The following is a 24,424-nucleotide window of genomic DNA, read 5'->3' as shown; positions in this document are numbered from 1 at the left end:
AATAGACCCTGGCATTTCAAGCTCACAAAGACCCAAACAGTTCCCTACAGGCCCATTAAATAGTGACTGTCCATGGCATCTTACAGCAACTCTTATGGCATTACCAGAATCCATATATTGCCAGTCTGTGCCTTACAATATGGTAAGGTATTCTGCCTTTTAAATACCATGGGTATCCTAATAGAGAAAAATTATATTTTTATTAAAAATCATTAGAACGAAATCCTTCTCTTGAAGCAGATATAAGGATCATGCACCTTGATAATTACTTTCATGAAAAGAGTTTGCTGTTGTGAGGAATCTTGATTTCTAACATTAGTCAAAATGTATTCTATATAATGTTCAGCGTTAGTTACAGTGAACGTGCCACATAGAAAAATGACATCCCAAAGGTAGTCAGGCTGCTACAGAACCACAACATTTCATAACATACCCTCCATAAACAAATCACCACAACTTAGTAGAATAAGGACTAATGATGAGCAAGTCTGTCCCATTTCACTTCACCAAAAAATCCACAAAACTGCCTAAAAGTCGAGCGTATTTTGTTGTTTTACATTACAGTCTATGGGTGTTTTGTTTGTGGCACCTTGTTACTCCTTTGGGAGGGCAAAATCACATGCATTTTTCGCTCATTATACTTCTACATACATGCCCTACATTGAAACTCCTATTCACTATTCTACAACTGCTTTTTCAATAGAAAAAGAGGCTCCCATGTTTCCAATTTCTTAAAATGTCTGCGATTTTTGACATTACCTCTGGTCAATCGGAAACAGTATCTACTACTATACTATAACTAACAACTAATAAATCTGGGTGCTTTGTATCCCACATTAAAATGAATAAACTATATACTTATGTGCATGTCTTTATATAGACAGTGGGATGGCTCAGATCCCTTTGGTTGATGTGGAAGGAGAGGGGAAGGATAAAATGACGATTCGTTTTTTTTCTGCTCAAAGCAAAAATGAGCTGCAAGGCAAATGTTTTAAGCAGTCTTGCAAAAATAATTTCATACTGGCGAAACAAGGAAGTTTGTGGTGAATCTGTACATGGTTACATTTTCGCTCGTCACTAATGAGCACCTGTAATATAAAGTGTTTCTTTCCTAGTAGTAACATGTTTTTCCTATTTTACATCTGATGCATATGATACTGTATTCCACCAGGGCATTTATGAGCTTGTTAACAGGCAAGCCAGGCTGCTTATAATTCTGTGGAATTTTAATGTGGAAAGCTCAAGACTAGAGCTGCAACAGTATCTTTTTTCTCAGACAAGAGTCCTTACACTTGTTCCAAAAATATAATTTACATTCTTTACTTAACTATATGTTTTTAAAACATGCAATTGGTATTTGTGATAGTTGTGGTTAGTAATACTATTATTAAGATGGAGCTATTGACTGGGTTGCTTTGCATTCTTCCACATCATGATATGGTGATGTAACTCCAACATATCTGATAACTTCAATTTGACAGTAACAAATTCTGAAACCATTTACAGATGTGTGTACCTTATAGAGGCCCAGCTTGGCTTATAAAAAGATTACAAATATAGCAAAACATTTGTGTATCAGCCATTCAGCCATAACTCAAGAATATGTAGAACCGCAAGTAAAAGTTTGCCAAATCTCACCCTGACATTCAAGCTAGTCTTCCTAGTGTATTTAGGAAAGCAAATAAGCATTCTATCCAAGTCCACCCCTAAAACTTCAGGCTTGGCTTACCCGGTCACTCCAGCAAGCCCCACAGTTTGGAAACCCTGGTTTTGCAGGAATCATAATGACAGTGCACATAAAATGAAAAAATATGTGGAAAGTAACTTTTATATGAACCTAATCCCAGATATGTGACATTTTTTCAAAACACCTTTTTTTTCCAATTAACATTACATTTAAAAAGATGTCTTAAAGACAAAACTTCTGTTTTACTACTTATAGATTTAAAATGGCTTTATAAATCTTGATAGACTTAAAAATTTTAATAAAATCGATTTGAAAGTGAAAACCTCAAAGGGATTTCTAAAATATATACGTTATTAAAATACATAACAAATTGAAAAAAAAATATTCTTAAGCAGGTATGGCTGCATTTCAATTTTCTTTTGTGGGATGATTATTAAGCCTTTATATGGGTATAAGCCAATTATAGTCATTAATTCAATGTAACCCTTTACTAATGGCAGGTAACCGTTACAGGAATCCTGGTCTTGGTTTGGTGATAAATTCAGCTCAGCCTTTTTTATTTTTTAGTCATGATTAATGATTAAGCATTAGACTATTGCAAATTGGTGGCAGACCTCTACTTAGTTAGTAGGATAACTAATTTGATATGACTAAAAAAAAAAGCTAAGAACTTCAATCATTTTTAATTTTTTTAATTTAGAATTCATGATTAGTGATGGGCGAATAAATTCGCCTGTCACGAATTTGCAGCGAATCTCCACATTTCGCCGGTGGCGAATAAATTCGCAAATCTCCTGTGGAAAAAAAAATGCTCTCTGCGTCAAAAAAATTTGGATGCCTGTCCGAATAGTCGTTCGCGTCAAAATCGCCGCACTTCAACACTATTCGGACGCCCATTGATTTCAACGCCAGTGTCAAAATTAACGTGAGCAACTTTTCGGATGCGCATCCAATTTTGGACAGGGGCTTCAATTTAGAATTTTTATGATTTTTTAGAGAATTTTTCGATGTTTCGTGAATTTTTCGGGAGAAATTCACCCATCACTGTTCATGATTCCTAAGCCTAAAAAATCCTCTGTGACTAGTTAATATAAAGAATAAAAATTACTAGACCATTTGGCAAAATGTATGTAGTTAAGTTTTGTATGCCATACAAAAAAAATGTATGCAAAATATGTATGCATTACCTTAATAGGCCTGTTTGTAAACATACAGTGGAAGGGAGTTTTGGGGAGTTTGCCTGATCTTGGAATAGATTGATTATGATTAACCTGACATGTGGCTCAGGAAGCAGTTTGACAGACCATCTTCTGATCAACTGCAGGCATTCTCCTCACATATAATTGTTGGTATTGGAGGACACTGAAGGGACAGGGTCCATGATTCCCCCTACTACTGTTGGAAATATATGCACAGCTCAGTGTAATCTGCAGACTCACATATGTGATACAAGAGGACAGCCTGTAAAACCTGAAAATCAGGTCATGATCACTTTAACTCTTGATCTGTAAAACAACACTGTATAGCATTTTGCTAATTTAATTTTGATTTTAAATATATTTTTATGCTGCTTTTTGGCACTGTTACTGACCTTTTTTTGTACACGTGCATTCACGAACACGCAAACACAATGCAGCCTCCCCTTCCTGCACTTGTATATATAAAAGTAACTGATTATACTCTGCAATCTTCTATATGATTTTTGGAAGGAGACTGTGATAATGCCTAAAAGAGCTTTTTTAAGACAAAATTTCCTTTATTCATTTCTGAAAGAAGATGCTTTTATTTCATCACTTCAAAGTTTTCTGTGGTTTGATTACAAAATTAGTTAGTTCTGCTGTAAGATGAAAATGGTACTGCAAATGCAATATCAGAAAATGTATTATGGACAGTGAATTCAAAGGAGTCTATTTTGTGCTCTCTGTTTGTTGCCAATTACATTGCATCTAGTTGCATTCCGCAGCTAATACCTTTTTCTAGATCATTCTGTTTTAGTTAGGATCGTTGAAGTCCATTAGTTACTATCTTAGGTTTAATAAATTCTGCACCCTTTGGTTATTCACATAGAAAAACACATGTATAAAATCTCAGTTATATTATATATATTATAATATATAATATATTAGATGTGAACACCCTAACTTGGGTCTTGAACTCGCAAATATGCAAATATGCCCCTATACACAATAAGAAATAGAATGGCAGGAAAGTCTGGATTATTTCTATATCTGCACTTTTATCATGCAGTTTCAACCTGGTGTTTGTATTTTGATCTTCTGGATAAGGTTGGTACAGGTATGGGATCCGTTGGAAGCAAACCCAGCCTATTGGATGTATTAAATGTTTAAATAGTTTCCTAGTAGAATTAAGGTATGAAGATCCAAACTACAGAAAGATCTGTTATCCGGAAAACCACAGTTCTCAAGCATTCTGGATGCTGGAAGGTCCCCATAGGCTTTGCAATCTTTTTTTCGTCGTGGAAAAATCATTTGATCGATGGATTAAAATCCTTTGAATGGAACGTTTCGAAGGATTTAATTGTTCGATCGAATGATTTTTCATTTGATCGTTCGATCGAACTATTTGCGGTAAATCCTTCAACTGCGATATTCGAAGTCGAGGGATTTACATTTGACAGTCGAATATCAAGGGTTAATTAACCCTCGATATTCGACCCTAGGTAAATCTGCCCCTAGGTGTTATTTATGGTTAAACCTCTATCTCAAGGAAAATAAAGTCCTAGGGCCTATTTCTATGGTGTCAGTTCAATTCAAATGGACATGTCAGTTCAATTCAATAAAATTTAATTCCCCAATTCCCCACAAAAAAATGTGATAATGCATGAAATTAATTTTTCTCATCAAAATAAATCTGGATGATTATGTGCATTATTATAATCTGCACCTTGCAACAGCATTTAATTTGGTTACTTACCAAACAGTGTCCTGTGACATCATGACACCTATCAGTGTGGCCATTGCATCGGCATGGTTCACAGCTTCCACCAAAGAGAGTCCCATTAACTCGTCTATTTCCTGGTAAACAGGACTGCAAAAAAATAAATTGTGTAAAAAAACTAAGACATAAAAACATAATAACCGCAGGTTAGTAATAATAATAGGACTTTCTTCAATTTCATGAAATACTGTGAAAAAACAGCATGCAAAATGTTAAGTTTCTCTAACAAGTACCTCAGTAAGGCATGGGACAAGAATACAGGTACTTGTTTTACTAGTCAGAACAATTGAAATGCATGCCATACTCTCCAACTAACCTTGGTACCACTTGTGGGTAAAAGACTTAAAGGAACATAAGCTTGATCTGTCTTCTAGAGTAAGAAAAAAGAGCAACAGAAAGATATTCAAGAAGAGTGCAAGTGGTTAATATTAGCAAGAAAAATAAAATCAGATAAGGAAAGTAGGAAAGCAAAGGGGATCAGTCATAATTGCTTCGTTTGGCATCATTCAATTCATTACAAGTACCATTCGATTATGCTTACAATATCAGCTCTGCTAGAGAGAGAGAGTGCAGAGCTGATACTGTCACACACAAAAGATGCAAAAGGTGTTTTGACCTATTTATTTAGCCACATAATTAAAAAAACAATAACATTTCAGGGGACACACCTCAGCCATGTTCGGCCTGTTTTTGTCTTTTGTTGCTGACAGAACACTAGAGTGGATAAGCCTTTGCATTACTGCTGCTCTAAAATAAAAGGTAGCATCCTGTCAATTTCTGTATGACTTGTCTAACCACAAAGAAATTGTTGTATGCAGAAACAGGTTTCTAAAGATTGGAGTTTGTGGATCATATTATTTTTAAAAAAGGTTCTGTAAAATGTCATCTTGCCTGTCTTTTCCTCCTCTCTTTATATTATATTAAAACCTAGATGAGTATGCTTTTAGCTACAATTTTTTCTATGTCATAATGCTTATTTATTCTAAATAAACATTAATCTGAAACACCGTCCAACTATGTAGCCAGTTTAACAACTCAGAAATGCATTTAGTTTTATGGTGGTGCAGATATGGGATCCATTATCCAGAAATACCTTATCTACAAAACTCAAAATGACAGAAAGGCCATATTCCATAGACTCATTTTTACTTGTACTTCATCCAAACTAAGATATAATTAACCCTTATTAGTAGCAAAACCAACCTATTGGGTTTATTTTATGTTTAAATGATTTTCTACTAGACTTAAGGTATGAAGATCCAAATTACCAAAGATCCAAATTATAGACAAACCCATTATCTGGAAAATCCCAGGTCCCGAGCATTCTAGATAACAGGTCCCATATCTGTACAAATAAATGTTTTTTATTTGTATCTTTTCTCATTGTTCTGTCTACAGATATTTTTGAATTAAGTCCTTTCCTCACTGAAGCATATACTGTAGGTATGTGGGTTTTCTGTTAAAGAATGTAATAAAGGGAATGCTGTATATATATATTATGATAAAAATCCCCAATAGTGAGAAAAATTATATTAAGACGGACAGAAGCCAAATCAACTAACCAGAATAGCCAGTCACATTTCTATGAGAAATGTCTCTGGACAATTTTTTTGAGAGACCTTGGAGCTATAAGCGCAGGGACTGCATGACAAGGAATACGAATGACCAGCAACCAAATTAAACTGGTTTATGTTTAAAGACTGGCAGAATCAGATGTTATTGGGTGAGAAGAAATAAGTTAAGGCTGGGGAAAGCTGGGCTCTGGGTGGAGAAAGAGAGGGAAGTGATGTCAGGGGGAGAAGCAGTTAATTTCCTTATCTTCTGAGCAGGTAGTAACACCCCACCCACCCTCCCTCCTTTTTTGCATATCTTGTGAAATGTCCGAAATTTCTCTTCTTTATGTTCTCATATTATCTATTAATAACCAGAAACGTTGCCCAACCTTAGCAATAGGATGCACTGCTCATGCATATTTATAGTCTGGTTGGATGTAATTTATTATAATGCCATTTATTTTTTTTATTTAAAAGTTTGGGGGGGTGTTTAGCATCCAACGGTATTAGGTCCTGTAGCAGATAACTTAAGACATGTTTGCACACTGATTAACTAACAATGACAAAATTTGCTGTAATGCAACAACCCATGGCACACATTAAAAATGTTGCTATCATGAATCCTCCTCCTAGTTTTACATTTTCAGACGATTCATAAATATTCAAAATGATATTTAGCAGTATATAATTGTATAAAAACAGCATGCACAGAATAGACACAGAATAGAGATTATTATTATGGCAGCCAAGCAGGGCAGAAGACATCTTACAGAAAAGCAAAACTGACAACAGTGCTCCCGGGATCTATATAAATGGCACAATCTGTACAGCTTTGTGAAATAATGCATCTTGCGATGTTATATTACACCCAGTGAAGAATTGCTACTACAAAAAAGGTCTCTAGTGCTTAAGGCAGCGCATCAGTACACGTATGACAAGATAAGCAAAGAACACGTAGCCCAGGGTTTTTACACTCCCTTAATGTGTACGTTATCCTAACAGAAAATATTCTTTTTAATTATTTTTTTTTTTTTTGCATAGGTCTGTATCTCAGGGTTAAACACAGCATGAAACTGATGAAGTAGCTAGTATTTCATTTTAATGAGCAACAACTAACATAAACATTACAGTTTACATAAGTTTCTATGCAACCATACAGATTGCAATTTAATAGTACTTTAGCGTTTAGAAAAGAACCTGCTGAAATAAATATTGGTATTTATGGTTTTGCTTTTCACACTTGGATAATTAAAATATAGTTGTGTTTCTATGATGAATTTATAAGCCACCACATTTTGCAGAAAGAGGATTATCCAGCAACAAACACATTAAAGCTATAAAACGTATAAGCCTGGAGGTAAAAAAAAAAAGCAATTAGGTTGCACCAGTAGATATTTATATCATTTTTAAAGCAAGGGAAATATAACCTATTTACAAATTGGGATGGCATACACATTATTTACTTCAAATAGTACAAAAAGAAAACGTATGGTTTTATTTTATAACGTGGATGCTGAATCACACCAGTGCATTTACCAACTTGCAGTAGACTGTTTAAAACTAAATACAGATTAGTTGCTATGGGTAACATCTGAGGCAATTTAGCAGTTAGACCACTGTGGTGAATCACGTGGAATATCTATTTTTTGCATCTTTGTATTTATGGATTTGAGTTGCTATATTGTTTGCCTCAGCATAACAAACTTAGACCAATACCATAAATTCTTTAGAATTTAGAGTTATAATGTGTGGATGCCAGTATATGAAAGGGGTTGTTCACCTTTAAATACACTTTTAGTATAGTGTAGAGAGTAGTCGTGGGCGAATAAATTCGGCAGGCGAGAATTTGCTGCGAATTCTCGTGTTTCGCCCGCGGCAAATAAATTTGCAAAACTGCAGCGAAAATTCACCGGTGAAAAACCCGGCACATTGAAAAAGTTTGGGCACGTGTCAGAATAGTTGCGCACATAAACATTGTCGCACGTCAAAATTATTCAGATACCCATTGACTTTAATGAATTTGGACAAAATAGGCGCGCGTATAACAATTGTCGCGGGCGTCTAAATTGACCCCTATTTGAAAGCTGGAAACAGTCAGAAGATGAAGGCAAATAATTCATGAACTATAAAGAAGAAAAAATGAGGGCCTACTGAAAATTTGCTTAGAATTAGGCATCCTATAGCATATTAAAAGGTAACTTAACGGCAAACCACCTCTTTAAGAAATGACAAACCACTCTTTATCAACCAGCATTTTAATAGTGTGCTACTCACTTCACAGGATGTTCCACTGAATCCTAGTGGACACTGACAAAGCTCCACACCAAATGCTGCATTTCCAGATGACAAAGGATCACCAGCTACTTCAAGTGTAACAGAACTTAGCCTATAATGAGTTAAAGGGGAAAAAACAACATTTATATAATTTTATTAATAGATATTGTTCCTGGACTTTGATTACTGATTATAGTGGCTTTAGGAAAAGTTCATCATTATATAGATTGCTGTGTTATTGATCAGCCTATTCTCAGAGTTTTTCTTTCAAAGAAAAAAAAAAGTTGCCCACCATATTTTTTTATATTTACCTATTCTGCCTATCTCTAACTTCCAAAGAACTGGTTAATGAAAATTAAGCAGATGATTTTATTCCAGACTTGAGAGCTGGAGAAAGCAAGGTAAAATAATTAAAAAAATGCAAAAATATAAATCGAAGTAAATGACTAAAACACTTTTATTTCTTTAGATTGGAGCCAACGATTACTGGTGATGTTGCCCATAGAAACCAATCAGACCTTTGTTTTTGCAGGTGACTGTTCAAATCTAATTGCAGATTGTTTGCTATGGGCAAAATCACTGGTGATGTTTGTCTCCAATGTTAATAAATATGTAAACCCATTTAATATTTTTTCATCACAGTGATTACTACTGTCTAAATGTTCTCTCTGTTTCACTGGCTCAGCTGATCTCTTGCAATGAATACACATGGAAATGTCATACATAGGTTGATGGCATTTAAGAACTGTAGAAGTAGCTGCAAGGGCTTAATATCAAGGGCAATCCTTGAGACAATGTAAAAGGTAATGGCGCATGTTTTCAAGAGACAATCCCCTGACATGCAGTTGCACCTGTCAGTCTATGCGATTGCCATAGAAATAAAAGATGGGCAATTCAGAACATTTTGTCACCTGTCCACCAAGCTGGAAACTAAATGGGTGACCAAATGCCCAAAGTTGCTCCATTTGTCACTGTGCTGAAACAAGACACTAGGGATGCAAAGAATAGTTAAAATTAGCAGGAGGAGAGACACTGGAGTTAAACACAAGTTCGGAGGGATAGAAATCATTTTTTGCATATTTGGAATATAATTCATACTCTGAACTTCCCATAGACACCTCTTTAATTGCCATAACATAGGGATGAGTGAACTACAGTATTTTGCCACAAATTTTGCTTTGCGCGAATTTAATATAGCTTTTGCGAGCACGGAAACTGTTAAGCGACACTGAGCCACCCTTTGGCTATAAGTTCAATATTTTTGTGTCTCAAATTTCAGTATACTTTATGTCTAGTGAATTTCTTTTGAAAAAAGTGAAAGGTAGAAGCTTACTGTAGCTGTGATACATTTGGAGCTGGAAACAATTATATGTGCCAGGGACTCCGTGAGATTACATCCATGCTATAGCATTTCACAGCACTAAAGATCAACACAGCAGGTAGTAAAATAAAAAACAATGGAGCACCTGCTTTGAGTGATTACATTCAGTCTATCCAAAGATATAAGAGCTTTTGCACCTTTTGCCTATGTACATTTGGTTTACTAAATCTGACAGTTTTATGTGTTTCAAAATGCTGTTTATGTTAAAAGAAATTGAAACATCTCACAAAGTTCCAAAAGAGTTATTTAAAAAATGATCTTCAAAGACCTTAAACATATCATATATTATTTATTCAGTCTTAAACAAACATTTATTTATGAATCTCCCTTGTTATCACATATAAATTGGCCACTGTAAACAAAGAGAAGCATCATTATTATGTTCAGTAAACTTAAAGATTTTACTCTGCATTTATTTGTTTTGCCACAATAATTTGCAAGAGTAATACTAAATTACCGAGACACGCACAAATTTTAAAAGAAAGAAACTTTCATTTCTGGTATCGCTTCCCTCCAACCATTAAAAATGATTGAAACATCAATACAATGTGAAAACACTGCAGTCGACAATTCAACACATTTAAAGAAAATAGGCAGTTAAATTCTCGAATTCAGCTCTTCAGCTACAGCTGCTATTTGTCCTCTTATGTTTAATATAATTTGGCACAATGTGAAACTGCTACACACAAAAGCATTTATACTGCAAGGCTGTGCATTTGTATTCAGTGAGTTTTCCAATTTTCATTAGACTTTGCCATTTGGAAAATGCAGATTTAATGTGTTTAACAGTTTCCAGCACAGTTCATTTAAAAGCACTGCATTGGATTTGTTCCTCTCTCTAAAACAAGTACATTTCAGTTAAGTGCAATATAAGGCCTGTAATGGGGGTGTAAGGATGTCAAAATTATTTTTTGAAAATTAATTATCAGATTAATTTCTATTTTAAAAAATGTGGGCTTCAGTTTTGATGCTCAATCATTTACCTTCATTAAAAAAAATTAAAAACACAAAACAACAGAATAACTCAGAATGCCCTTGCAAATAACATATGGATGCATGTTTGTACAGTGTCAAACTGTATTGTCCGGGGCTCACTAGCCCTCCCGACTCCAATCACAAGCTTCTCCATCCTCCGCCATGTACCTTTTTACCTTTTGCTGCCGCTTTGAGAGGGGCGAGGGGAGCGCCCGCGGGGATCATGCCTGGGTCAGGCCTTCCAGGTTTTTTCCCCAGTGTCCAGCCGTCCCAGTCTGACCCTGTCTTTGTACACAATGTTTCTATTTATGTCTATTTTTAGTATACAATGTGTCTTCATTGAGTTGTTTACAGCTTTTTCTCAACACAACTAGTTGTGGCTGATTTCTTATATGATAATATACATTAATCAATGTAGACAGGCTGCCCCTCACAATATCATCAATCACAAACTTGCAATAGTGCAGACCTCCAATAGAGACAAGGTAATGTCACTTAAAGCAGCCAAGTACAGTACCCATTTATTAAAGACACCAGGGCATCATATTAATGTTTTTGGGGTCAGTGGAGGGTCTAACGCCCTACAATGTGCAAAGATACAAACATTTTTATGTCAATCTAAACCACATCCACCACCGCACCGTGTCTAAACACTTGGACTTATTGGGGGTGGTTGTGTGGTTTATGTACAAAATCGTTAAATGTCTGTAGATTTGCACATTTTAGAATTCTGATGAAGGAAGGGAGAACACCCTCTGAAACATTGATATAATGCACTAGTGGCTTTAATAAATGTGTGAGGCAGTTTTTGTGTGTGCAAATCTTTGCTGTTCTACTTTTCTGCACATGTCACTTCATTTTCAAATTAAACAAGTCACTTTCTTATAACCTATGTAGTCCAATTTGAGGCACCATAATGCAGAAACTTTAACAGGTTGAAACGGTCCCAGTTTTTTTTTAATTTAACTTTTAGCATAACTTTTTCCCTTCTCCAAATGTTCATATATTAATATGTACTGTCTTTAGTCAGCCCTCTGTTTCCATGGCACTGCACATTCACAATGATTATTTACTTACTAATGCTGTTATGTTGTGATATAATGGTATTTGGGCAGCTTACAAACATGATAATATGAAAGCCAAGAATATGCATTTCTAGCAAAAAAGGTAAAAAAAAAAACGTGTGCTGCAAGCTATATGTGATGGGTAAACATGAAAGGCACTGTAGTTACTAAAGTTACCTGTAGACTGCCTCCGGCTCATTACTGTATGTTGCTAGAATAAGAAGTTTTTTCACGTTTGCAAGTACCATCATGAACTCTCTTCTGCTCACTTGAAATTCTGTACCATAGATATGGAATGATTCGGGGTGGAGCAATACAGTTTCTGTGATTTCTTCAAATGGTCCTAGTTGGATAGCTTCCTGCTGAGAGCTGATCTTTATACCATTGCCCTGCAAAGTCATGGTAATATGATTTTAAAGATAAAATATAATAATATAATAATAATAAATATAATAATAAAATATAATAATAATATTAAATAGAAACATCACATTTAAGCCTATGAAGGTCATCCAGGTCATGGTATATCTAGTAGAAGTAAATCTAGAGCAGCAAGTCCAGTTGCTCTAGATTTACTTCTACTAGATATCTCATTTAAGCTATTTTATGACGATATACAGTATATGCAATATATAAAAGATTTTGGAAAATAAAGCTGTTAGCCCTTGAGAACATTTGCATTATTTATCTTAGAAAAGGGCATTTTTGGTCACTATCTAAACTTGAAATGATTATTATGTGAATTCACTCACATCTCTCTATCTGTCAGGAAGTTCAACTGACCCTTAAGCATGTGTTATACAGTAGTGTGCTCCAAGGCAGGGACTAATGTTAATTATTACAATATGCCAGAAGTACGTAATAAAGCATATAAAGTTGAATGATTGTTAGACCATGTATGGGTTCAACTGATGGTCTTGTTGACTGATCTGACTAAAGAACTCCAGATCTCTATTGGGAATGTTTAAAAATCCTGTCAAGTGAGGACTGCATTGACCTGTTGATACAATTATTTTCTGTAGGGTGTTAATAGGCCTCTATTAATAAGGATCTCATGATCAGCCATATTTAGCCAATCATGAGAGGATCTTTTCATATATTCCCAGCATTTGGAGATGATGTCTATGAGTTTGACAGGGAAGATCAGTAAATTCTATGGGACTGGCATCGCTAAAAACCTTTATTAATGCATTAAAAGTTGCGAAAAATCTCCTGTTTAAATAAAGTAGGATATGTGTACAGAAGCACACTCACTATTCCTTTCTAAAAATGTTAAGACAGGAAAAAAACACTATGCAGTTAACTACAATTATCATAAGCATATTATTTGGAATAAAACAGTGCAACTTTGCAGATGTGCAACTATATGCTGACACTAAAAAGATGACAAAAGTGGTTTGATATCTTGCATATACTGTATTTACCATATTAAGTTGTGCAGTGAAACAAGACAAAAAACAATGCACAATTATTCACAGTCCTATTAAAAATTATTAAAAATTAAAAAACATTTTATGCAGCAATACTGCATTAGTAATAGAATATAATTTCAGCCCTTTTTTACTGAATAGAAGGAAATACATTTATTCAGTTCTATAGAAATACTTTACCTCAATAATTATAGCAGGATAATTTGTAGAATCCTCAGTGTCTTTCTTCACGGATGCATCATATGAGATGGTGTAAGACAGATGTCCTCCCACTGCTGTAACCTGCACAAAGTCAAAAGGATCATCATCCCAGTCTGTCATTTTTATTCTACCCACACTTTTTATAGACATGTTTTTTACATATAAATGAATTTAAAATTAAGTGAGGTTAACTTAAAGGAAGAAATATAAATATGTATGAATACACAAGAAGAGCCGGCATTTACTTAACAAGGGAAAATAGTGCCTAGGTGCAGTTCAGCATTTTCCAAAATACAATGCACTCACAAGTCTTACAGTTGTTTCACATGTCACACGACTCGGCATTACAGGAGCCGCCACAGGTGGCGCTGTTCATTGATATATATATTCCTTGTTAAGAAGGGTGGTCATGGGAGCAAATTGGTTGCCTTTGCAGTGTCATGTTACATTTTTTTAGTGAGCACCCTGATACAGAGTTCTTGGAGCCTTTATGAGAGGCTGGGTAAAGGAACAGTAACACCAAAAAAAGTGTTTTAAAGTAACGAAAATATCATGTACTGTTGCCCTGTACTGGTAAAACTGATCTGTTTGCTTCAGAAACACTATTATAGTTTATATAAACAAGCAATGTAGCAATAGTTGCCATAGTTACTCATTTCATTTTGGTACCAATATATATATATATATCTCCATTCAGTTTTGTAGGCAGCGCACACCAGAATTTTTCTTTATTTATCCAAAAGTTAAAAACATAGTCATGAGGATTGACTTTTCGGTCTTGATCTAAGAATTAACTCTTGAACAGACCACTATCTCTCCAAACCTCTCTATCATTACATAAACAATAAAGTATCGACCTTTGTTGTTTATGTAATGATAGAGAGGTTTGGAGAGATAGTGATCTGTTCAAGAGTTAATTCTGATACATTGCAATTATGTTGTAACAACCTTGATGTGTTGTGTTGGTGGGTGTGTCTTCCACTTCCCTCCCTCATTAATTAAGGGATTGTGATTATATAATGCATTCTAAGATGTGAATCTGGATCTTAGATCAAGACCGAAACGTCGATTCACACGACTATGTTTTTAACTTTTGGATAAATAAAGAAATGACTGTTTTTTAAAAATTCTGGTGTGCGCTGCCTACAAAACTGAATTGATACATGTGAAGCATTGCTGCAGCACCCGGTTATTCATACTGTGAAGGGAGTGAACATACATTTTGGATTGTCTATATATACACGTTCATAGCTTTTCATTTTTGACCGATTCTTTCTGTTTTAAAGGAGACCTGTCACCCAAAAAAAATATTCAGAATTCTATTTTATCACATTAGTCAAGCAAATGAACTTTAATTACACTATATAAATTATTTAAATCTCGTTTCCTGGGAATTCACTGTTATTAAGGCAAACCTTGCATCATCTCAGAATTCTTGTTTGTGCACCAGAATGGGGGACCCAATGTCTATCCCCATGCCCTGGCTACACAATTAGGGGCAGATTTATCAAGGGTCGAAGTGAATTTGAGGGAATTTTCGAAGTAAAAAAATTCAAAATTCAAAGTAATTTTTTTGGATACTTCGACCATCGAATAGGATACTGTGACTTCGAATTTACTTTGAATTCAATTCAAAGTAAAATATTTTGAATATTCGACCATTTGATAATCGAAGTACTGTCTCTTTAAAAAAAAACTTAAACTTCAATACTTCGCCAAATTAAACCTGCCGAAATGCTATGTTAGCCTATGGGGACCTTCTGCAGCATTTTTCTAATTTTTGTTGAAGTCAAAGTTAAATCGTTCGATCGTACAATAAAATCGTTTGATCCAAAGTATTTAATCGTTCGATCGAAATATTTTACTTCGACCGCAGAATTCGATGAAAAAAGTTCGAATTCGAAGTATTTAAATTCGATGGTCGAATTTCGAAGTATTTTTTACTTCAAAATTCGACCCTTGATAAATCTGCCCCTTAAACAGTAAAGAGAACGGCGAATGTGTGGAGAGCAGTGACATCTAGGAAGTGCTGAATAGAAAGTGAAAGTAATTGTCTGCCCCGCCTCTATATCTAAGGCATAGAGGAGGGGCAGACAATATTTGATTGACAGCTGAGATTTTTAAATGAGCTTACAACAGCTATGAATGCTTTAATAAAAAAAATCATGTCCATCCTAGAATTGATGGTTGGACAATCACAGCTAATTTAAAGTTTAATGTACTAAAAAGAGCGCTTAACCATTCAATAGGTAATAAATAGGTCACCTGCTTGAAAATAATTTATTTTAGATTGCCCCTTTTTACATTTCCCTATAAATGTTTTTCAATGACTCTCTAATTATCATTATCCTGTTGTACAGGTCCAACAGGTGTATACAGTTAGCAAAAAAGGCACAGTATTTATAAACACAAGTGCATACCCAAGGTCTTACATTGAAATGATACTCCTGGTGCTCAGCACTTAGGGGAAATGGTACTCCCACTTGGTACATGTCAATTCAGAATAATGCCAGCACACAGAATTCCCGCACAAGCCCCTGTAGTTTAATAAAATCAATCAAGAAAAACAATTGTCTTCATTAAACCACAGGGGCTTGTCCCCAATTATCAAGGAATCTTTATGCCAGCATTGCTTTGAATCTACATGTTCAAAGAAGACACATATCAGTCAAGGTCAACCTTTTATCAATCTGTCCAACATGGACATCAGGGATCTAAATTTTCTTTTATAGAATCTTGTCCATAAAATAGTACTTAGCCATTAGAATGCAGAAAGTGACAACATTTTATAAAGTGATGCTGAGAGTAGAATTTCAAAAGTGTGCCCTTTTTTTCGAACTGGTCAAATAGGTAATAGGACAGGAGCTTAATCAAAGTGATAAATGAAATGCATATTCATTTCCCAGACAGTTTAATGCATTATAGCTAGCTAAATGTTTAATTCTAAAACAAAGACAATGAATCATTCAAGATTGGCCAGAACTAGGGGTAAGCAGGATAGGCATGTGCCTTGGGTGCTGTCAGGGGCGGAGTTCCGATAATCAGACAAAGGAACCAGCTGGCGGGAGGGAAAGTAAGAAAGCTAATGAGTGAAAGTTGGGGTGTAGCGATGGCAGTAGAGGTGGTTAGGGGTGAGAAAAGGTGGGAATTGGGCAGTACAATTGCCTAATAAAAATGATTATAGAATATAATACGCTCTATATTAATATATCAAAATGTGCACTATAACAGCAATAGCAAAATATTTATTATAGGGTCACCCATATGCTACTCCTGAGCAACTGAACACTTAAAAGTAAATATTACATTGAGCTATTAATAAGCTCTTTTTGTTGCAAAAGGTTTTGCATTCTGCGACTGTACGCACAGTTTTGTGTAGGTGTAAGCATGTAATTGTTGCTCATAATGCCAGAATTCAGCAACATCAACAACTAAATAACTTCTGATAAATAACCAGCACTCAATAAAAACATGAATCAAAAAATGTAACAATTTGAAGAACATTACATTGTAATGTGCTGTAAGCAGTGAGCCACAGAAAACATTCATTTATTTTTCTAGAGTATCAGACTCAATATAGAATTATTAATCTATTTTTATACAAACAGCCTTCAAACTCCATTGAGTAGCTATGAGTGATGTTCATTAAATGAACTATAGAGTTTTTATTTGCTGCAACAATATATTCAAATTGTTTTGCCTTTAAACAATAATATTCGGCAGTTTTGTATCTAGAAAGACATTTGTGTTGTAAATGGGGGAAAAAACGAACTGAATCTGTCAGATTTTTACTTCATTAATTCAGTTATGATAGTCTCAATCATTCAGAAATGCTGATATGGACTGAATACAACTTATGTATGGGTTGTTAACTTTTGTACTGCAGGCAATTGTGTATATTTAAGCATCACACTAATATCTCTCATGCTTGGTTATACTAATAATGACCTAATTAATTCACCAGACTTTGTTTTGTTACATTTTCACACAGTATGTGATGCAATATGATGCTTGAGTAACACTTGATTAAATATTTACAGGGAAACTGACCTGCTAGGTTTCATCTGCCTTTCTATAAAATGGCAATCAATATTTTTCTTGTTTACATGCAGTAAACTAAATAAATAAAGTATATGCTTTAAATATGACTGTATTATGCACTTGGCGATGAGCGCAGAATCAGGATGGGCAACCAGATGCAGGCTGCAGGTCCTATCACGCCTACCTTGCACCGGGTAGAGGATGGGAGTGGAAGAGAACTAAAGCAGGCTACACTTTTTTTGTAATTTTAACTTCTTCAGAGGGCATTGTAGAGAAACTGCAGGGGAAGTTTTATCCAAACACAAAAGATCAAAAGACACATGTTTAGAATGAAAGGTAATTTCACCAAAATCAATAAAAATTAATACATGCCTTAAGTATGGTAAGGCTGTCCAATAATCTGCCTAGTATTACTGAGACTGAAAATTCTTTTAATGCTGGCTTCAAGCCCTGCAAGGGCTTTGCTGTCTTCTTGGACAGTAAACAATTCTAGGGTAGCTATATCTGTGTATGTATATGTGTGTACTTGGGAGTATATAAAAATACATGTTGGCAAGGAAATTATTTTGCCTAACGTAGGCAAGTGATAATGGGAATTATACTGAACTTGACTGTGAGTTTTCATTTTTTATCCAAACTAAACTACAACAATGTAACTATTCCCAAAACCATCAGATTCATTCCCATGTTAATTGTCTTGTAAACTGAAGCCACCAGCCTACTATGATAGCTACAAGATAAAATAGAAAAGACTAAAATGAGGCGTAATGAAATAAGAGTGTATCCAGAGGCAGGAGGACACAGAAGAATGCAAGTCAGGGCAAGGGAATCCTGTGAACAAGTATTAGATAGATGATTCTACATTGTAACACTTAGGGGCAGATTCACTAACTTCGAGTGAAGGATTCGAATGAAAAAAATTCGAATTTCGAAGTATTTTTTGGGTACTTCGACCATCGAATTGGTTAAATTCGTTCGAATTCGAACGAAATCGAACGAATCGAAGTAAAAATCGTTCGACTATTCGACCATTCGATAGTCGAAGTACTTTCCCTTTAAAAAAAACTTCGACCCCCTACTTCGGCAGATAAAACCTACCGAAGTCAATGTTAGCCTATGGGGAAGGTCCCCATAGGTTTGCTAACCTTTTTTTGATCGAAGGATTTTCCTTCGATCGTTGGATTAAAATCGTTTGAATCGTTCGATTCGAAGGATTTAATCGTTCGATCGAACGAAAAATCCTTCGCAGGATTAGCGCTAAATCCTTCGACTTCGATATTCGAAGTCGAAGGATTTCAATTCGAGGGTCGAATTTCGAAGTATTTTTAACTTCGAAATTCGACCCTTAGTGAATCTGCCCCTAAGTGCTCTAGAAGTACAAGTATTATTTTCCTGATTAAGTTAGCTTTAGAACAAAATAAATCAATTAAAACACTAGTTACAAATTGTCTATACGACACAGAAAGTGCACTTATAATTGAACCACCCCATTAACCAATATTTACAGATTCAAAAGTCACCACCACTGCACCTTTGTACAAAAGGCTGTGCCACTGTTTTTTCAGTCTAGAAAAAGTAATTTTGTCCTGTCAAGTAACAATTGTATCACTTTACAAATGTGATTATAATTTGTCTGGGTCAGTTGAAACTGTAGAGTTTCATCATACAAAATTAATATCATTTGAAATATTTTTTGCAACTTGAAAAATGAAATGATGACCTGAACAAGTCAGAGCTGATCTTATGGCTAACATAAGATAATCTTACTCTGTGCGCCAACATTCCATAAATTAGGAAAAGAAGGAAATCATTTATTATTCCTTCAAAAGAAAATTGCTGCTCTTTTATTATGTTCACAGCCATGTGGCAGTGTCATAAAGCAATGTGGAACTATGTAATCGAGAAACAAGTATACTAGTTTTAATCAGTATCTTTGTTTTGTAGATTTCCTGGTGATGCATTATTCCCTGTCGCTATGAAGATGCATTATTCCCTGTCACTACTGCCTAATCACAGCTTGAGCAAATCACTTTCATAAAAAATATCCCAGAAGCTATTAATCATCTACAGCAATGTCAAACCCCTGAAATAACAAATGCCTTACCTTTGGGTTTGGGGGGGGGGAGAGGTAAGCCATGACAGATGTCAAGATATACACAAATTTAAAGACATGACAAGTATTTTCTTCTGTTTAATGATAAGGATGTATTTGTCCTTTGAATAAACTACTGGTGACTGAAATCCTGGGCTTATCTAAGGCCCTGTTACTGGTTTGAACTGATGAACATCAGTATATATTCACTGTACTGCTGTTGCTACCCTAGATATTTCCTATCGAAACATTTTATTAATAAAGTAACAACTTTTTTAATGATACCATAACTTTCGGTAACATCAATTCAACGAATGACGCTGGTGCATAAAGTTTTACTAGCACAAAATTAATTCTGCACACAAAAATATTGTTCTAGTCCCATAATGGAATTGGTTTACACAAAATTAATATTGCCAACAAAAAGATTATGTTGTGTTTACAAAATATTTTACTCACAAAATTGTGTTGGCAAGTTACCAATTATTGTTTTGCTACCAATTATCAACTTTTGTCCTGAAAAGAATATTAGGGCATATTTACTAAGCTAGCACTGTGTGAAAACTGGAAAATTTTGGCATGTCTTGGCATGTCATCTGCCATGTTTTACACATAATACAACATTTGTATCCCTTTATTGAAGCAAAGCTGCTTGATTGCAAGAATTGTTTGCTGCACAACTTGATTTGTCAATTTAACAATAAACTAGATGCAAGTTGTGGCAGCAATGACATACTGGAGCTCACAACATCATTTGTGTGTGATTCATCTCGACAAATGGGAGTGCCCTACGTTCCCTATGTACATACAGAAGGAGACCTGGAAAAAGCACTTGACCAAGGCAGAATGTAATTCCCGGGGTCATTGGGGGTTATTTACTAAGCTCCGAATACCCGAAATTCCCCGAAATACGAAAAATTTGTGATTTTTTGTGTTATAATAGGCTTAAAAAAATCACAAATTTTTCGGAATTTATTAAACCCCGAGGGCTAAAAAGCCTGAATCTAAAAACACGGCATCTCAAACCTGTCGAGGTTGTATAAAAGTCAATGGGAACAGTCCCATTGATTTTTGGTTGTGTCGGGGGTTTCAGGCAATGTTTTCGGAGTTTTCAGGGAAAATTCACAAAAAAAACTTTAAAATCTGAGCTTTTCCCGCAAAGGTAATTTTCGGAAAAATGTAATAATAAATAAGCATTAAAAACCCGAGCGGGTTAGATCGGAGTTTGTAGCAGCCGAAATTGAGATAAATTCGGACTTTGATAACTGACCCCCTTTGTGTATGCACTCACTAAAATTTAAAGGTGGAACTGCCAAATGAATGCTCCAACTGAGTTATTAATAATGCATTTACAATAGGTGAACTAATTTTTGCCGGGTGCTATTTTGTAATTATTATTCCTGTTTAGCTGAAAGTCTGGTTCATACACCTGTATGTTCCGTTTTATTGATATTGGAATTTTTTCAGTTCAGTTGTTTTTTTTTTTCTATTTGTGACCTTTTTTTTAATATTATGGTTTAAAGTTTCTTTGCTTCTTATGTCGTTCTGAATCAGCTCTTGGAGAGGGGATATTAACTGTAAACTGTTACATTATTTGATACACCTGCAGAGCAAATTTTTTTTAAAGTCAGCTGTTAAAATTTATATAATAGTTGCTAATATTCTACATATGCTGCTGAGAAATGTATCAACTAATGTAGCAAATTGTTTAGCTGCCAGACTGAAAACTTAAATTTTTTAAAAAAAGAGCAAAAAAACAAAAATGAGAGGCAATTAAGAAAAGGCTTTATTTCTGGTGAACAATCTGAAAACAACTCAATTGAAAAACGTGTTTTGAAACTGAACCACCCCTTTAAATAGATGTGGGGGTGAGTGAGTTCTGTTTGTTTTTCCACTCAAAGTTTCTGTGTAAGGCTAATGCTATATAATGGATGATCTTGACAGTCAGACCTGCTGTGGATTTTGTTGCCAAAACACAAGAGTTTGTATCTTGGCACCGAAATGCAGCACGTGTGCCTGAACCAAGCCTATGCAATGGTTCCAGGTGCAGGCCTAGAAGGAAGCAGACGGCAGCGTAGGGCCGATTCTCAATCTGCTTCTCAGTCTGCTTTTTTCCACAGGCCAAGATCAACCCTTGTGTGGCATTAGCCTAAGGCTGAAAAGTCGAGTAATAAACCTTTTTTTTTTTTTTACATTTATATTTTTAAATTCTTTAAATCCTTTGCTGTCCTTGTGTATATTATTTATACTACTGCCTAAGTTTTGCTTTGCAACATATATATATATATATATATATATATATATATATATATATATATATATATATATATATATATATATATATATATATAATATATTGTAAACTAGCAGGATCAGACACTTTCTTCTCTTTAAGACAGTTTACAAACAGGAGTGACCATTTCAGGATACAAAACATAAATAATAAAAATAAATCCTGCCCACTGGCCACTACCTTCACACATTTGATAAGTCCCCTCACTAAACTGGGACCCTAGTGAACTACCAGCAAAAAACACATAAGTTGGGGTCACCCTTGTACTCACAATACTTTCTTTTGGGGGATTGCTTAGCCTCCTGGCTTTCCTCAGTCTTTCACTCAAACAGTCTCTGTCACTTGGTCACATCTCCCTCTACACCTTGCAGTTGCAGGTAGCAACCCTAGTCCCTCTGGGAGTTCCTCACACAGGCAGGTATCCTTCCTGTTCTGAGAGACCTTCCTGACAATCTGACTAGAATTAAATTATCTGTGGAAAGTGAGCAACATGAAAGCTGGACTAGTGGAATGGAGTATCTGGCCTGCTGGTTCCTTCTACGACCTGGCTACTAAAGTCTTTAAACAGAGAAACCCTTCTCTGTTTATTAACACCTTTATCTATACATATATATACAATATACACATATACAGTATACACACATATATATATATATATATATATATATATATATATATATATATGTTGGGGCATAGCATGCCATAATACAATATATTTTTTCAGCAAAGACCCTTAGTGCTGTTTCCTTTGTTTCCAGATGCATATGCTTTATTTAACATGCACAAGGGCAACGTGGTGCTGTCCTGTTTGAACTTTATATATATATATATATATATATATATATATTTATATATATATATATATACTGTATACACACACACATACACAAATATATATATATATATATATATATATAATATATATATATATATATATATATATATATATATATATATATATATACAAACTACCAGTCCTGTTATGATTTGTAAGTTCGTAATTTTCTCTGGAATGAAGATTATATTTGAAGAAATTAAAGAGAATCCATCACCCACAACTAATCCTGCACAACTAAGAGCAGATTAGTTATCAGGGGCTGCAGGAAAGCAGTCTTGTTTTGTGTGGGACAGGCATCGGTAACCACATATTCTGCAAGAGTCATGCCAATGCAGGAATCACAGTTTGCAGACCTAAAAGTTTGACTTCTACACAAACTATCAGTTACAAAAACCCTTGGGCAAAATAACAGAAATTTCTTGTTTTTGAATTGTAGCTGGAAACTTAATATTATAGAACCCCGGGGTTGCTAGAATAGAACACATTTTATTTTTTAGTTTAATAAATCAACAAGCATTAACCTTGATATTCTCTCTATTTAGGATTACCCAATGGCACATAAAAGTATATTTTTTATGAAAATGGCTAATTGAGATAAAGCAGGGTTTTACATATGAGCTGTATATGCAATATATATTTATAGAGTACTACATCTCTTTGGACTATAGTTTTCCTTTAAGTCTTTCATTGTCCTTTAAAGATAAAAAGACAAATATCACTCTGTATTCAGATTCCACTAGATTATGGTCATAGGCCATACTTTGTGATGTGACAAGCGATGTTTAGATTGATGCTTTTCCCATCATTCTAACTTTAATATCTCTGTCTTTCATACTTTGTTCTCCCCGATTCATTGTACAGCATTGAGCAATATGTTGGTGCTTTATAAATCTAGAGGCAGAGGCCTGCTCACCTGTTTAGCTACTGTATCTGACCAATGACATTGTGGCACTCTATAGCACTGAAGTAATTCTCAGCAGCACAATGGTTTGCAATGTATTAGGGAAACTGAGGCCCAATGTGATGTCACACCAAGTGAATATGGCAGCTGCTATCCTAAACAAACAGAGAGCTTCTAGAGTTGTTTACTCAGGTATGGTAAAGCATTCTACAGAATAAATAGTGTTATAGCTTGCACTATTGTGGCTAATCTATTGACAAGAACCTGCTTCGGTACCCTTCCTTCTCCTTTAAAGATGTAGCCCATATCTATCAGGCCCGAGTTGGTGTGCCGAAACGTTGAAATAAAACTTTTTTCACTATTTCAATACCTTTGAGTGCGGTTTTATTTTTGGTTTGTTATGCTATGTTATAACCAGCACCCAGGCAGCTGCCTATATCGCGAGTGCACCACTATAGACTTAAATAAGGCATGCACTCACAGGTCTTATACAAGGTGAAAAATGGTGTTTGTTTAGCAAAAAACTTGGTAGCCGAAACGTTAGCAGTTTTTTACTGAATAGACACAGTTTTTCACCTTGGATAAGACCTGTGAGTGCATGCCTTATTTGGGACAGAGATATATATATATATATATATATATATATATATATATATATATATATAAAATCCGTGAAGAGCCGGCACAACTCGTAATCCGCTGTGTTATTTGCCTGGGTGCTTCTGTTTGTTAAATA

General features: G+C 35.0%; 1 protein-coding gene across 1 annotated transcript in view; it reads right to left on the bottom strand.

Annotated features, from left to right (window-relative positions):
• The window catches only part of LOC108716137 (laminin subunit alpha-2-like), a 433,274-nt gene that overhangs the window by 242,909 nt on the left and 165,941 nt on the right, over positions 1-24,424 (bottom strand). Inside the window, exons 13-16 of the mRNA XM_041562932.1 lie at positions 13,503-13,604; positions 12,070-12,281; positions 8,473-8,584; positions 4,622-4,735 (exon numbers count right to left, since the gene is read on the bottom strand). Coding sequence (XP_041418866.1) covers positions 4,622-4,735; positions 8,473-8,584; positions 12,070-12,281; positions 13,503-13,604 — 540 coding nt within the window. The remainder of the gene's footprint in view (positions 1-4,621; positions 4,736-8,472; positions 8,585-12,069; positions 12,282-13,502; positions 13,605-24,424) is intronic.

This window comes from Xenopus laevis, chromosome 5L, assembly GCF_017654675.1.
Source record: "Xenopus laevis strain J_2021 chromosome 5L, Xenopus_laevis_v10.1, whole genome shotgun sequence".
NCBI lineage: Eukaryota > Metazoa > Chordata > Amphibia > Anura > Pipidae > Xenopus > Xenopus laevis.
Note: the sequence above shows the minus strand (reverse complement) of the source record. Positions and strands in the feature narration are given on the sequence as shown.